Source organism: Nuphar pumila, chromosome 17 (assembly GCF_984573655.1).
Source record: "Nuphar pumila chromosome 17, dmNupPumi1.hap1.1, whole genome shotgun sequence".
Taxonomy (NCBI): Eukaryota; Viridiplantae; Streptophyta; class Magnoliopsida; order Nymphaeales; family Nymphaeaceae; genus Nuphar; species Nuphar pumila.
Genome location: NC_143265.1, coordinates 1,808,084 through 1,825,245, shown reverse-complemented (window position 1 = coordinate 1,825,245; position 17,162 = coordinate 1,808,084). Strand labels below are relative to the sequence as shown.

The window sequence follows — 17,162 nt, the reverse complement described above, 5'->3', positions numbered from 1 at the left end:
TTCTTTCATGGACGAGCTTCACAGTTGTATCTATAGTTCAAAAAGTAATATTTTTTTGATAGGCAAGTTGGGGTTAGGCAGACCCCCACCAGTTATACAACCGTACCATTGGGTAGTTAAAAAAGTAATCAAAAACACTTCAGAGTGATTGTCTTCTGTGATGAACATGTATCATGTGCCATCCCTCATCTGAAGAACATTACGCCTTACTATAAGGATTACTAAGACTTGTTCTGATAGGACACACGCACACAGCCATGAGGGGAAAGAAACAGTATTTCATCAACAAAGATGAAAAAAAAAAACGAAGCCACACTGATCATTTATGGAATTTTAGGGAACCTCACAAAGGGTGAGCGTGCATTTACAGAACAGAGTAATTCAACAGGCCTTTGACACCACATTTCTGTGCCAAATTCTTCATAGAAACAGCATCGATCACAGAGTGCAGGCTCGTTTTTTCTTCCATTTTCTCCTTCTTATCAAAACAGTAAACAGGCGCCTGCCACTTTGCATCTTCCAGCACAGCCCCAACCTCAAATGTCATCACATGAGCAGACATTCCTGAGAAGATTACACCACCACCATTTTCAAAACAAAGGCCAAACCAGAATACCAACAATCAGACGTAATTAAAAGAAGAAAAATATAACAAGAATTATATGATGGCAAACCAGAATACCAACAATCAGAAGTCATTGATAGAGAACAAAAAAAAGCAAAGATAACAAGAATTATATGATCACTACCTGTGAAGAAAAGCCAATGAACAGGCCTCTTGGTGACAACATCCTCATAATACCAAATGAAATCAACCTTGGTCCACACATTGCACAGGAACCCATCTACATGCTCTTGGCCTAAATAGGTTGCACCATCAAGCCAGTTGGTTGGCAGAATCCCTACTTCAAAGTGCATGGTTCTGCACTCCTTGTTGGCATCCAAGGTGTAGTAGAAGGAGGTGCCATTGGTCCACTCGAGGTCAAAGAGGAGCTTGCCGAGCTGGTTCTGGATGATGTTGAAGTTCCTGCCGTTGGGCCAATCATACCATAAGTCAACGATTTGGAGTTTGCCTGTGGAGTTCATGTAGAGCAAGGAGTGGAATTGTTCAGGCCATGGAGTTGGGGTTGGATCTTGTGCTTTCCCATGTGATATGAGGATGAGGAGAGCAAAGGAGAGGGCAACTGCCCTTATTCTGATGTTAGTCGCAGCCATTGTTGAGAGAGAGAGAGAGAGGTGCGGGTTGTGCGGAACGACGATGACAGGGCTTTTGAGTATTGTGTGGCTCTCTTTAGGATTGGCAATCGATAAATATATTATATTCTGTATTATAATATTCAGCATTATATTACGGGTGCTTCTACGGTGGTACTGTACCACCACAACTACACACTTGGTTTTCATAAATCAAAGCAAAATCTAACTTTTGATCATGTTTAGCAGTTTAACATGTTTTTTTACTGTAATTTTTAAAGTTGACTGAAATATAATGTTCTATATCTTTTCTAAATTACATATATTTTCTGAATTGTGAGCCGGTAATTTTTTGGCGTCTCAAAATGAAATCTTGTGGCGTATCAAACATAATAAAACTTTCTGTCAGAGTAATTAAACCATGCTAAACAGATCTGTATGATTACCGTCCAAACAAACAAAAGTGTGTACTCTATGATATCATAGTACAAAACCATCATATATTTTCTATTATTATATTATATAAAAGTAGATATTTTATAAAATATATACAGGTCGGAGCAGGCCCATGTTCGACCCACTGACAACCAGGCTAGGCCTAGACTAATTCTGATTTGGGTCGGGCTGCACGAGCTGCCCAGGGGTGGTGGGTCAGATGATGCCCACAGGCTACAGTTAATTCAAAGGTTCCTAGTGTGTGTGGACGTGCATGTGCTTTTTTCCTTTTATTAGGGCAATGTAAAAGCCTCCATCACCAGCCGTACATTGTCATTTTCCTTCTTATAGAACCCGTGAAGTCTTGTCCTTATATTTTATATTTACGTGGAGAAATCGCACCCCATGATCAGAGACTAAGTCAACCCATCTCTGCCTGCCGTACTTAAGATTACTGTCCTGGCAGCATAAATTTATAAAAACGTTTATCCTATCTTGCCTTGTAAAAATTTACAAACTCATGTCAGATATAAGATCATACACGTGTCTATGTGACAAAGACTATAAAAGTATGTTTGAAATAAAACAATGGTTCTTTTCATTCCCTAACAACTGTTCCAAGTTCAACATTTGTTTGTTTGGACGGTACTCAAATGCTATGTTTTAAATATTCGTTGTTTGATGATGCTGTGCTGATAACTTGAACAGTCATGGATAATAGGTGGAATTACTTCATTTTGAATCGTTCATCTACCATTTTACATGTTTTAACAAGTTTATCATGGTTTTTTGTCTGGATATGTATCCAATTATGAAATTATATCTAAAATCATGAATTTTTCTTGAATATGGATTTAAAATTGAATTTTTGCCCCAAATATAGATCCTGAATGAGATTTTTGCCCCGAATATGGATTTTTGCCTCGAATTGAATATTTGCCCTGAACATGTATTTTTGCCTGAATATGAATATGAATTTGGATTTGGATTTTTGCCCCAAATATAGATTTTTGCCTCGAATAAGGATCTTGAATGAGATTTTTGCTCCAAATAAGGATCTCAAATTGGATTTTTGCCCCGAATATAGATCTCGAATTGGATTTTTGCCTCAAATATGGATCTTGAATTGAATATTTGCCCCGAATATGTATTTTTGCATCGAATATAGATCTTAAATTGGATTTTTGCTCCGAATATGAATCTCAAATTGGATTTTTGCCTCGAATATGGATCTCTAATTGGATTTTGCCCAGAATATGAATTTTTGACTCACTCATTATTCATGCCCCTAGAGATTCGGAGACTTCCAAAAAACATATCGGTCGAACCAGCCTAAGAACATGTAATATCAACTGATCATGCTTAATTTCTGCATTATATATATATATATATATATATATATATATATATATATATATATATATATATATATATATTAGTGCATGATCTCCCAAAAAAATGAAGTAAAAACCCATTCTTGTCAATGTTTTTGAGAAACTGTTTTAAAATTCAAAATAAAGATAAAATCGCCAATTTCAAACCTTCCCTGCATTTTCAAAGTATTTTGATTAGTTTAGAATTTTTTTAATTCGTAGTTTAATTAGTTTAGTTTAGGAGTTGCAACTGACATTTTATTTTAATTAGGAGTGTTCTTTTCTAAAAACACATTTTTCTAGAAGTGTGCTCATTTAAATTTTTTGAAAAATAACTAGAGTTTTTCAGAAATTTGTGTGACCTAATTAAATTAGTATAAAGACCCTCTTTTCAGAAGAGAGGGACTTCTTTCCCCTTGGATTTCACATCCTCTGCCTTCCTTCCTTTCTTCTTTCTTCTTCCCCCGTTTCACTCTTGGCTGGTTTCTCCCTCAATTCTTCCTTCTTCTTTGTTTCGTCTTACTTCTAACCCTTGCTATCACCGGCTTCTTCTTATCCCCATCGTCAAAGGTACATGCAACCCATAGAAAAGAACACTTCTTCTTCTCAACCCCTCCATCGAAGGTAAACTGTGAGGTTTGCTTCCTCTCCTCCGTCTCTTTATTTGTTTTGGCATTTAGATTAGATTAGATTTAATTTGTTTCATTACATGCATACAAAAAATATATATTTTCTCATTACATACATCATATTCTATTTTCTGCATTTGCATCGTATCTAGAATAATTTGATTCTTGCGTTATTCTCTGCATGTAGGTTAGGAAAAGTTTAAATTTATTACAATATTGTTTATCTCAATTAGGTCAGTTTTGCCTTAGATATTTTTTTAGAAAACGTGCAGCAAGGCATCCTTGTTTAATTCGGTTTAGGGTTTGTGAAGTCAGCAAGATCAAATGCAAATTAGGGGGTTCACACAAACTTTAGTCAGACCTGGTCACGTCAGTTATATTTTCAATTTTTTTTTTTGTAATATGGTCGATGTGAACTGCCATTCACGCAATTTGCGTGATTCATAGAGTGTGCGTTTATGATCTGTCGAAACTTAGCACACGTTGGCTGAACCAAACTGTGAGATTGGCACGACCTGCGATCTATAGACTCATGCTATACAACATTATTTTTTTATCATGGTCATGAGCAGTCCATACCAGATGCATGCGTGATCATTATTCAGGTTGTTCGGTTCACTGGGATCTCCAAAATCATGTCTTGGATCTTCATGCATATCTGCGGCCTGCACTTTTTAAATCAGTTACTTGATAGCTCTTTAGAGTAATTAACTCGATTAAGTTGCTTTAATCTTTATTAGAAATTAGTTAGGTTGTTTAACTTATTGTTCTTTTAGTTTAGTTTAAAATATGCTCTTTAGAGTTAACGTTTTCTTTTATTGTCTTGTATTTTTTTTTGTTACAAGTAATTCAATTATTAACTTAATTCAATTTTTTCCCTTCCTTAATTGGGTTTTCTTTTCTTTTTCTTGCATTAGTTACTTATTAAATTAGTTAGAGTAGGTTTATTCTTCCTTTAATAATAATAGGTAGTTTAGATTCAATGTTCTACTTGGGAGTTATAGTTAAATAGTTTGTTACAATTAGTGTGTAGCTCTATATGGTTTCTTTGTTCTTAGTCATCATTTGATTAATTTATTATTAGTTATTAGCTCTTTTTATTTGAATTTCAAGTTTAATTAATTAGACCAGATTTATCTGTCTTCATAAGCTTCTTTTAGTTAGTCATAAATTCACGTGTTCTTTAAAATTTGTTTTAGTTGTTGAAAAGTAGTAAGAACTAATTAGTTGTTAGTCATGATTCAATGTTTTTCATAAAGTAGTTAGTTAGTTGTTTCAAGTTGTTATTTATTTTGTTACTTAGTTAGTTAATTGTACAAAGTTCGTTTATAGTTTGTTAGAATATTGTTTTCTTGATTTTTTTTATAAAACTAACTTTAGATTTCAGTATAGTTCTCTTCGTTTGTTTGTGTGTTTTATCTTTTTGTTTTGCAGGAAAGCAGTTGTGCGTACGATAAGCCCTCAAAAGTACTTCTGAAGAGCTCTCTTAGGTCCTTAAAAGGTTTTCTTAAAAGGCCCTTGGAATCTCTCAGAGAGCCCTTAAGTACTAGAGCTCAAGCAACTGAAGACCCTTTTCTTTTCTTTTCTTTTCTTTTAGCTTATGTTTATTCATTTTTTAATTTGAGTTTGTAATAAGGCATGTAATTATTTATATTCTTTAAGCCCTCTGCATAGAGTAGCACTCTCATATTAATTAGTTTTATTTTAAAGAAAATAAGCTTGCATTTTCATAGAATACAAAGTTTTTCTTTGTTTTATGAGTTCGACCCGAACCTCACCGCTTGTTTGAACCGGTTTTTATAATTTAATGCATAATGATTTTTTTTTGAAAAATATTATTTAAAAATACTTATTAAAAAATAGCATCATCAACTATCAGCTGTACTAACAAATTTCACTCTCAAGAAATTTTCCCAATATTTGATCATGTCAATATAGCTGTCAAATCTAGCTGAAAAAAATCAAGTTTTCATGCTTTATCTACTCAATTTGTCCTCTTAGATGCATTCAATATGGGTTTTTTTGTTGTGATTAAACAAGCATAAAAACCAGATTGTATGCCATGCATTTGCCCTTTTTGGGGGGGGGGGTTGGGCAGACCCCTACATGTTATACAATGATACCATTGGGATTAGAACTTGCAGCATCGTAGTGTAAAAAGAAGGAAAAAATGGTTTCTACCATATATAATCAAGAATCGGTAGAAAACGAGATATTTGGACACCAAGACAATTTTGGTACAGGACGAGAGATTCGAGACGAATCAGCCGGTCACAGAATAAAAGTGAAAGGCCCCTACTGTGGGAAGCGGATCAGGTCATTTCGACAAGGAGGGAAAAACTCAACCGAGCATTGATTGCAGGTTCCTCGATGAATGCCATGTGGCTCGGATGGTTTTAAGCTTTTTCGTTGGCAGCGTTCTACCGTTAACTATTTGAAATGTAAAAATAAATAAATAAATAAAGTCAGTACGGACCTCGAAAGGCTCCTTACGGATTTCGGGGGGTTCGTGTCTCATCCCGTCTCCCTCATCTGAAATCTCTCTCTTTCCATCTCTCATCCGCCATTAACAAGGCCATAGGGAAGGTTCTCTCTTCGGTGGTTTGCAGAGGACTTCCCGGCGAGCCTTTGCCTTGAAAGTGGAGAAGCCTGCACACACACACAGAGAGAGAGAGAGAGAGAGAGAGAGAGAGAGAGAGAGAGAGATCTTACTGGCAACGAATTCAGCGATGGTAACGGATGAAGGAGGAAGCCGCCGGAAAAGTTAAAGTGGGGCGGCGAGCGATGGAGAATGGGGCCCGATAAACCAAGTTAAGGTAGGGAAAAATTGCCCTAACTTGGGTTTTCTTACTAAACTGGTTCCCCCACCGGTCGTTGCAATCGTATGAGAGCAACCGGATAGCAGAGAGAGGGAGAGCTATCCTCCGCTAGTGGCTCTCCACTTTTAGGCCAGAGGCTCGCCGGGAAGTCTTCTACAAGCCATGAGAGAGAGAGAGAGAGAGAGAGAGAGATGAGGGAGACGGGACCTGACAGAACCCCCAAAAGGTACCTCGTCCTTTGGGTCCGTACTGACTTGTTTATTTTTTTAAATTTCAAATAGTTAACGGGCACAACGCCATGAACGGAAAAGCTTAAAAACCATCCGAACCATGTGGCGTTCAACGAGGAACCTGCAATCAATGGTCACAATGCTCTGTTGAGTTTTTCCCTCATTTTCGAAATGACCTGACCTGCTTCCTCCTTTTCCAAACCCTTCAATTGTGGCTTTAACCGACCAAGAGACCTAAATATATCTTTTGTGGTGCATAATAGCCTGCACTGCACAAGCATAGTGACGAAAACCTGTTTTTTATTATTATTAAGCCAGTAAAAGGTTTATTATGAGCTCACAAGTAGGGATGACAGTGGATCGGGGGAAAACGAGGCCCGGCCTCGCCCCATTTGGATCGAGGATGAAGGGCATGAAACGAGGATGGAGGCCGGGATGAAGGTTTAAATTCATCCCCGCACGGGGATGGACTTACACTTTCCCTCACCCCGCCCCATCCCCATTAATAATATTACTAAAATATCCTAACCTAAGTAATAAAATTATAAAAAAAATACACTTATATATACTAACTAGCCCTAAATTGTATTAATAAAAAAATGGAGTCAGTCGTTGACTTGTCGCCCAGAGAGAGAGAGAGTCTCCCTTTGCCGCATTCGCTTTCTCCTCTCTGCAAAAAAGAAGAAAGAGAGGTGTTCGCTTCTCGTGATGGATCGCCTCCTCTTCCTACCGAGGAAAAGGAGTTTCCTCCTCCTTTTTTCTTTATGGAGTTTTCATCGTCGACGATGACCGATCGAGCTAGGACTTCTTTTATAGGTACGGTTTTTCTTTTTCTTCTTTTTGTGATTGTTATTATATATATTTTGTGTATTTTTTGGTTATTTGTTTTGTGAATTTCTGATTTGGTGTATGGAATGAGGTTTTGAGAGGAATCAAGTTATTTTGAGGGGGTTTTAGGGTTTTGATTTTCATATGGGATGGTGTTTTGGCGGGGGTGGGGGCGGGGGTGGAGGTCCAAAGTCGCCCCCGCCATGGGGATGAAGGTTAAGTTTTTGAGCCCGCCCCCGCCCCGGTCCAGTGCCATCCCTACTCACAAGAGCTTCTATCTGGCTAGGTGAGTGGACTTAAAGACATTCAAGTTGAGACATGCAAGGTGTATGTCTCTTGTTACAAGGTCAAAGCAGCAAGATCCTTGATTAGGCAGGGGGCCGGCCCCGGGGTTTTACATCATGGGGGTGTGGCCACCATAGCTCAGCATGTTTTTTCCAATCGAGAAGGTCTTTGAACCCGGCATTAGTTTTTTTTATGTAATAAATCTAAAAAGAAAAGCTTTTTATGAAACCAGGCAGCCATGACTTTGCTATTGAAATGCTATAAATGGTGTTATTCAGAGGCATTGCTGGTAAACAGTTAGTTGTAGTTTTTTGTTTTTTTTTGTTAAAACCCGAAGATACAGCACTTGAGCGTGGCGACAGACGCCATTTCGGTAGCGTAAAACTCCGAGGTAGAACCCTTGCCCCCGGGACATATGCTGGGCGTTGGCTTATGCAAGGGTATAGCATCCACAAGAATTGAACCCTAACTGGCCATATGACAGGCGAGGCTGCACTCTAACTACACTAATAACTTTACTTTGAACCCTTTATTTTAGGGTTAGCACGTTAAGCTGATTGAGATCACTAAAACCCTCTCAAAAGCATTGGCTTTGTTAAAAAATATCTAATTAATTATTAGGGTAAAAAAAGATAGTGTTTTAACTTTTAAATTAAGATTACAATATCTTTTAGGGATCCCTGTCTTTTATTACTTTTTAGAGATTATGTTTAATGTTTTTTTAAATGAATGACTTAATTTATCTTTAAAAGAATTTCATATTTTTAAAGTTGTTATCACTTTTTAAGCATATTTTGATCATTTCAATTAGTTGAATGATGATACTAAGGTTAATATAAAGGATTATATAAGCACACAAGCTAGAGAGAGAAAGAGAGAGAGAGAGGGGTGTTGGACTTTTTTTAAGTAGTCAAGAAAAAGCCTCTTTGGCAAGTCAAAGGAGTTTTACTCGCGCCGACGTGGACATAAACTGTAAGTACAATAGGCTGAGCCAGTGCAGCTAGGTCTATGCACCTGGAGCAGTTTATCCGAGTAAAAATAAAAAAGTGAAAAAAGAGGATAAAAGGGAAGCAACTTCCTCTTGTGGATTAAGATGGCCTCAATCCCACGGGGTCCCCCAGCTTGACTATCCAAAAAAATTGAAAAAGGGTGTCCTCCAACCAAAGACTTTATCAACTAAAAAAGGCATGCATGAAATAGCTAAGAAATTAGCTAAGGGGAAAAGACATTCCTCGCACATATACACTTTCAATGCAAGACGATGTCAAAGATCATGACTCTCTTGTTTATTTATTCAATAAACAATTCAAGAAGCACTGAGACAGTTGCCAATTCCAAGCTAAAGAGGACCTATTCAAGCAAGAAAGCACGTCGTTATAGAGAGAGAGAGAGAGAGAGAGAGAGAGAGAGAGAGAGCTCTCAAAATGAAAGCCCATTTGACAAGTGAAAATATTTTCTAAAAAGCTCATTTGTTGAGAGACCAACTTTATTATATTGATCCCAAGTGTAGGATAATGCCTTGAAGTGTGATCCCATGTGGGTCATAGACCCCTAATTTGAACTATGAAGCCCTCATGTGATCCAATCCACCTATTGTCTTAAACCTAGCTCTTTGCCTAGAAGCAAGTGTAGGGACCATGACAAACAAGGTGTCATTGAAAGTATAAAGTGTGTTTATCAAGATTGTCAGTATAAGCGAATTCCAATGAGGAATCTCTCCTAGTTAACATCAACCAAACGACCTTTGTGTTTCAATTGTTTTAGACTCTCTCTCTCTTTCTCGTGAGCCACTGCCTTTCTTTGTGTCCAATCAAACATTTTTTAACACCAAATCAAACTTTGTTATATTTACACATTTTTTTTGAAAGGTAAAATTTTTTGGATGATATTTATACTCTTTTAACACTAAATCAAACTTTGCTGACATCTACACATTTTTAACACCAACTCCAAAGAGATGAAAAATCAACCAAATTTTGAGTTTTTAAGCATTGGTTGGTGGTGGTAGGTACGCTCCCCAAAAACTACTTTAGAGAGAGAGAGAGAGGCACACGCAATTATGAAAGCATTGGGTGAACAAACTCAGAGATAGACAATCATCAAAGCAAACCAATTACCATCTCCAAGATGATAAATACCATATACTTTGACGGTTGATCATGATCACGATAGATCATTACCTTGATCAAGAGGCATTAATCGAGTGCCAATCACACTCACAAGCATGTAGGTGGTGATGATGATTAACGACGATAACGTTATTGATGATGACGCAGACTTCCCTTATGCTTGGATCACATGACCGCATACGTAGTAGGGAAGTAGATCAGGTCATGTTGAACATGAGCGTTTTTTCTCATGCGGACATCATGGCCGTCTGTTTGCATTTTGGATGAATGCCACATGGTTTTATTGACTTTTGAGTTTTTTAAAATGCAAATGGGATGGCCAGGATGTCAGCATCACCAAAAATGACCTGATCTGGTTTAGTATAGTAGTACCAAACAAGACTCTTTTAATACTCGGGATGGGTAGTGGATCGGGGTGGATGACAAAGTCTTTACTCCTATAAATGAACACCTCAAATTTTTCAAAATTTTGTAAATTTGCAATGCTCACAGTGCCTTATCGGACGGGTTTTGATTTTAACCTCAATCTCTATTTAGTGTTCTCCATCCTTGGTCCAAATGTCGCAAGGTGAGGCATAGCTCTATTTCCTCTCAATCCACTGCCATCCTTAAGGAGGTAGAGAAAGGTTTACTAACGAAGATCGGGGATGAGGCAAGGAAAAGAGTAAGTTCATCCTCTCCTCCATCCTTGCACAAGTTTTGATTTTAACATACATCTTTGATTTATTTCTCGGTCCAAATAGGGCAAGGCGGGATGAAAATCATTTTCCAATCCTTTCAGGATTAGAGGAAGGAGCAGAGAGAAATGGGAGCTCCAAATTAAAAGAATGCAAAAAAATGATGAAAGATTCAACAAATGATTTTTTGTTAGAGTTATATATATATATAAAAGATTTTATAATATATATAAAAATATAATAATAATTTTTTTATAGAGATCAGGGCGAGGGCGAGGGCGAGGGCGAGGGCGAGGGCAAGGGTAAGTTCATTCCCGCCTTCATTCCTACATGAGTTTTGATTTTAACTTCCATTCTCCATTTCATATTTTTTCATCCTGAAACCAAACGGAATGAAACGGGTACCATCCCTACCAAGGACACATGATCTCTCTCTAACCCCACAAAACAAATAAAAAAAATAAAAAAGTTACATGAAGGATCAAATCTTGTGATGGACAACAGCACTCAGGATACATCAATCAATTACCAACCAAATTATTAAAATAGAAAATCCATTGAGGATATATCAATGATCAATTAATGCACCCAAACTTCAAAAACCAGAAAAAAAATCCAAAAAAGAAAAAAAAAAACCTCTCTCCCTTTCTCCATCAACGGCCCCATTAAATTGAAAAAGATTCAAAAGGATTGGTTTTCTGAATTTTTTTTTTTAATGTGAGTGTTTATATACTTCGAAGCACTCAATTCTGTTGTTTGGATTCGGTGTCAGCCTCTATTTTTGTAGTTTTTTGAAGTCTGAGTCATGTGAGAGGGAAGATTTTATTTTTTCTTTCCCGGAATTCGAATATTCGCCGCGAATTGGTTTTCCGGCCGACGGAAAACCACGTGGATCGTGATGCATCCGCAAGAGAATCTCTGTTGGTGATGGATTCAATGAAGGTAAGAATACAAAGAAAAAAAAAGGGAAAAAAATCCCCTCACAGAACCCAAACGCCAAGCTCTCTCATTCTCCTATGAGTTCTCCGGCGAGAATGCGCCACCTCCGCCTCCTTCCGGCGTCTTTTCCGGCCGTCCTCCTCCTTCTTCCCCTCGTTGGCTCGTTGCTAGGGTTTTGCGATTCACTATCGGCCGATGGTGTTGCCCTTCTTGGGTTCAAGGAATCCGTTTCCAGAGACCTGCTGAACCTCCTCTCCGGCTGGAATCCGGCCGACGAGTCGCCGTGCGGCTGGTACGGCGTTGCTTGCGACCGAATCTCTGGCCGAGTCATGGTGTTGAACATCACCGGAGCGCGGTTTCCCGGCCGGTTTCTGTCTCTCTTGCCGCCAGACTCCGGCGGGAACTCGTCCGCGCTTGCCGGAACCTTATCGGCTTCAATCGGAAACCTAACGAGGCTCCGGGTGCTCTCCCTCCCGTACAATGCGTTCTCCGGCGGGGTTCCGGTGGAGATCGGTCGCCTCCGTGCGCTCGAGATCCTGGAGCTGCAGGGGAATAACTTCTCCGGCGTGATTCCCAGCCAGATAAGTGATCTTCCTTACCTCAGGGTGCTTAATCTTGCTTACAACTCGTTTTCCGGGGAGATTCCAGCGAGGATCGCGCAATGTACTAGCCTGAGACGGCTGAATTTGGAAGGAAACTTCCTGAACGGAAGCTTGCCGGAGAATCTGATCGGATTCTCCAGTCTCAAATCGATCGACTTGTCTTACAATCAGCTCTCTGGCGGCATCGCCAGGAAGCACTTTGGCCACTGTGGGTCGCTCCAGCGCCTTCATCTCTCCAGCAATTCGTTCGTGAACTTAATCCCTCGGGAGATTGGGAATTGCTCGAAACTCCGGTCGCTTCTACTGTCCGGGAACATCTTCGAGGGAGCAATTCCGGCCGAGATTGGCCGGCTTCCGGATCTCCGGGTTCTGGACCTCTCTAGGAATAGTCTCACTGGTAGGATTCCTCGGGAGCTAGCCAACTGTGTGAATCTCTCTGTTCTCGTTCTCACCAATTTGGTAGATGTCTCTTCCTTCAGCAATAGTCTGTCTTACTATGATCTCTCTTCGAGTTTCAGAGACGAATTCAATGCCTTTGATGGTGGGATTCCTTATGAGATTTTTCTTCTTCCACATCTTAGAATTCTTTGGGCTCCTAGAGCCAATCTCAATGGCAGATTGCCTTACTGTTGGAGGGATTCATGTGAACTCCAACTCCTCAATTTGGGTCTTAATTACATTGATGGAATCATACCCAGTGGATTGAGAAAGTGTAAGAAGCTTTCATTAGTTGATCTAAGTTCGAACAGCTTCCATGGACGGATTCCGTCAGGTTTACCTGTTAGGTGTATGGTTTACTTCAATGTGAGTAGAAATTCATTGTCCAGTTTGATGCCTGAATTTGCTGAAACAGGTTGTCATGGTGGTGTTGGAATGCCATGGTATAACGATTCGATGAACTCTCAGAAACTATATCAAAATCTTGAGTACCTGTACTCTGTTCTTCTTTATCAGTCTGTGAATATGACCAATCCCTTCTATTTGTTTTCGACCAATGGCTCCATCATTCTACATGACCTTAGTTGGAATAACCTTTCTGGTCCAGTGCATTTCTCTTCGATTGCTGATGGGTTATTAGTTGATAGACCATATTATGGATTGTTACTCAGTAACAATCAGTTTGATGAATCACTTCCTGGCTCAACTGGTTCAACATGCCGAGATTTGCAAGGCTTTGCTGTGAATGTAGGTTTTAATCAAATCTCTGGTGAGATACCTCTTGGGTTCTTCCTGAGCTGCCCTCAGATGGTGGATTTTATCGCAGCCTATAATCAGCTAAGCGGTCGGATCCCTACCGATATTGGTCATCTGTTCTCGCTTTCAAATGTGGACTTGAGAGGCAACCATTTGAATGGAACCATTCCTAACCAGTTGGCGAATTTGAAGAGCCTACAATCAGTTCTTCTAGGTGAAAACCAATTAACGGGAGAGATTCCTGCACAGTTTGGTCAATCTGGTTCTCTTGTGTCACTTGATCTTTCCAACAACTCTCTCACTGGCACAGTCCCTGCAACTCTGGCAAATGCCTCGAATCTCCGAATTTTGCTGCTCGATCACAATAGACTTGCAGGAGAGATTCCTTCGTCTTTCTCAGGGTTGGCCAATCTCATTGAACTTGATGTTTCTTACAATAACCTCTCTGGATATGTGCCAATTCTTCAACACCAGATCAACTGTGATAACTTCAATGGAAATATCTACTTGCACCCATGCACATTTCATTCTTTACCACCACCAACGATTCCTCCAGACAAAAGCGATACACCTATGAAACTGAAGACAGGTGATGTAGCAGCGATTGCTTCAGCTTCTGCTGTAGTATTCAGTCTTCTAGTGCTGCTGTTGGTCCTGTACCTTGGCAGAAAGGGATATATCAAGCTTCCAAGTCAAAGAAGAAAGCTGGTTGTCACATTTACCAGCACCTCTATCGATCTCAATTACGACAATGTTGTTAGAGCAACAGGGAATTTTAGTGTTGCTAACTTGATTGGGACAGGAGGATTTGGGGCGACCTACAAGGCTGAACTAGCCCCTGGCTTTCTGGTTGCAGTGAAGAGGCTTTCATTCGGTAGGTTCCAGGGGCTGAAACAGTTCGATGCAGAGATTCGAACTCTTGGAAGAATTCGGCATGAGAATCTTGTAACTCTAATCGGGTACCATACAGGGGAGAGGGAGACCTTTCTTATCTACAATTATCTGCCAGGAGGCAACTTAGATAGCTTCATACACAAAAGATCAAGAATGAACCTCCGCTGGCCTCTAATTCGCAAGATAGCTCTTCATGTTGCGAATGCGTTGGTTTATCTTCACTATGATTGTGTCCCTCGCATTGTTCATCGTGACATCAAGCCAAGCAACATCCTGCTGGATAATGAGCTCAATGCATATTTATCTGATTTTGGACTTGCGAGGCTGCTTGAAGTAACAGAAACACATGCTACCACTGATGTTGCTGGTACATTTGGGTATGTAGCACCTGAATACGCCACCACATGCAGGGTCTCGGATAAGGCAGATGTGTACAGCTTCGGTGTGGTACTTCTGGAGATGTTATCAGGGAAAAGGTCGCTAGATCCTTCATTTTCAGAATATGGAAATGGTTTTAACATAGTTGGATGGGGAAACATGCTGCTCAAGGATGGGCGTCTGTCAGAGTTCTTCTCTGCAGGGCTTTGGGAAGCTGGGCCACAGGAAAAATTGGTAAGGATGCTTAAGGTTGCAAATATGTGCACGGTCGAGCTGCTTACTGTTAGACCATCAATGAAGCAAGTTCTGGAAAAATTGAATCTGTTGTAGCTGTTCTCATTGATATTTGATGTTGAGCTTCTGTTACTTCAAATTGTAGCCTATGTGCTTCAGCAAAGGGTGTTAATATCTGCATGTAGAAAGGTTGGTGCTTGGAGCTGCTCTATGAAACTTCTTTTATGTATCATATGAAAACTCTATTTTCTATTTTTGTCTCCTGGTGGTGATGATATTTGCTTCTCTTTTCTCATTCAGGTTAGTCTAAGTGGAGGATTTTGCTTCCATCTACTGCTTCAGAACTTTCGGGTCATGGGCAGGTACTGAATGACTACAATTTCTAGCTTCATTTTCATGTTTCAAAGGTTATGGGATGTGGAGCTGATCGATTTTGGCTTCGTTTGCAGTATATGCCATATGAGACCACCACAATGACATGCATTCTGCTGTTTGATTAGCTGATTTATGTGACAACCAACTGTTTCAGAGCCGTGTTGCTGTGGCATCATTGTCTTACTCTGCTGCAGTCGTTTTACAGAGGGCCTGTACTTTGAAAGTTGAAAGTTTGAGAGAGAGTTTTGGTGGGGTTGCAATTCATCATGTATTATATGATAATATTGCTCATTTGTAGAACTGGAATTAGAATTATACCATTTCTTTATTTTATCTGACAAATGTACTGCAAAATTTGTAGGAATCTCCTTGTGTTATGAAATTTTGATTTTGGGCCATCCAATTGATCCTAGTTTGCATGGACACATTCCTGTGGGCAGTTTGTAGACAGCCCCTTCATCCAGAGGGGACAATGAACAATATATACACAATTAGCGCAAAGGCACAAAAGCTCAGTGGGACACTCCTCTGCTTATTGCTAAAGGCAGCAAAGCTGCCGATATGAGAGCTTCCCCGGCTGGTTCCATGGGTATTGTTGTTTATGGTTCCTTATGGGCATGTTTGATGGCACGGGACTAAAAAAAAAAACGTTCAGAACACTTTTTTTTAACAAACATTGAACGCTGCGGATGCACGGGACAGCGTTCAATATGCAGTGTAATTGTGGGAAGCAGATCAGGTCATGCTGAACATGAGCGTTTTTGCTCATGCCCACATCGTGGCCGTCCACGTATTTTTCTTTGACTTTTGATCTTTTTAAAATGCAAATCGGATGGCCACGATGTCGGCATGAGCAAAAACGCTCATGTTCAGCATGACCTGATCTGCTTCCACATCACGTGCATAGGTGGGCCCCTTTTGTGAAAGGTTCTCTCTCTCTCTCTCGTGTGAGTTGCCGGACGTGCACTGGCATGCCAAATGAACATGTGATATTTCAGTTTTGTTAAAAAAAATTGCAAAATACACGATGGGTCTACCACGTCTAAGCACGAAGCAAAATTAAAAAAAAAAAAAAAAAAGTTTCCTGCTAGTGTTGGTAATCGAGCCCAACAGAAGGACTTCAAGCTTTGGTCTTTTTTGTGGTGAGCCAAGCCAGTTAAACGAGCTGAGTTTGAGTGAGCTATTTATAAAAATACTATATATTTTTTTAAGATTACAAATTAATAAAATTTGACCCCTAAACCTACTAAGCCAAGCTGAAACTAACTCAGTAACAAGCTTATACGAGTCAAGCTGAGCCGAGCGAAACACTCCTTGTTCGTGTTCAGATTGTTGACCTGTTTCACGAATTTGAACCAGCCACAAATGTCTTATCTTATTTCTCAGCCCTTTCAGCCAATTGCCTGATGTAAAAGTATCTCATGCAATCAAGGCCACTCAATCACACATACAAACAAATCAGAAGCACTCAAAGGTGGACACAATCTTAACGTGCCCACCACAATACTCATAAAATTCATTTGAATTATATTGACCACCTTGATCAAATCTTAATATATTGACTTTGCATCCAAGTTTATTTTTAACTTCTCAATGATATTCTTTAAATTTACAATATTTTACTTTATGCCTCTTATGGTTTGCATATGAAGCAACAATACTTTTATAAGTTGTTTGATGGTTCTAAAAATATCATAACAATGTTTAAGACATTCTAATTATAGTTAAAGTCTTAGTCTCTGTTATTTGCCATACAGTACCCTAATTGTAGAATATTTTCAGAATAGTGCTTTAAGAAATTATTGTTTGATGCATGATGCTATTAAATATTATATTTTGATAGTTTAGTTATAGAAATTCTGGTATTTGAACTTTGTTTAATATTCAGAAATGTGATTATGTGTGCATGATAGTGTTCTAGACTTTTGAAATTAAAGAACATAAATA

The 17,162-nt window shown here is 39.2% G+C and overlaps 1 protein-coding gene and 1 pseudogene across 1 annotated transcript; one reads left to right on the top strand and one right to left on the bottom strand.

Annotated features, from left to right (window-relative positions):
* Positions 1–292: 292 nt before the first annotated feature.
* On the bottom strand, positions 293–1,439 carry LOC149811331 (uncharacterized protein At4g14100-like). Its single transcript, XM_089993847.1, has 2 exons — positions 750–1,439; positions 293–564 (listed from the first exon to the last, which is right to left on the bottom strand). The coding sequence occupies exons 1-2, from the start codon at positions 1,402–1,404 to the stop codon at positions 365–367; spliced, it is 855 nt and encodes a 284-aa protein (XP_089849973.1). The 5' UTR covers positions 1,405–1,439; the 3' UTR covers positions 293–364.
* A 10,194-nt stretch (positions 1,440–11,633) lies between these two features.
* Positions 11,634–14,936, top strand: LOC149811330 (LRR receptor-like serine/threonine-protein kinase RPK2 pseudogene; annotated as a pseudogene).
* Positions 14,937–17,162: the final 2,226 nt, after the last annotated feature.

Coding starts and splice junctions, on each gene's coding strand:
- LOC149811331 (XM_089993847.1), bottom strand. CDS start 1,404: ATGAAAACCAAGTGTGTAGTTGTGGTGGTACAGTACCACCGTAGAAGC. Junction 565..749: donor TCATTGGCTTTTCTTCACAG/GTAGTGATCATA, acceptor TAATCTTCTCAG/GAATGTCTGCTCATGTGATG.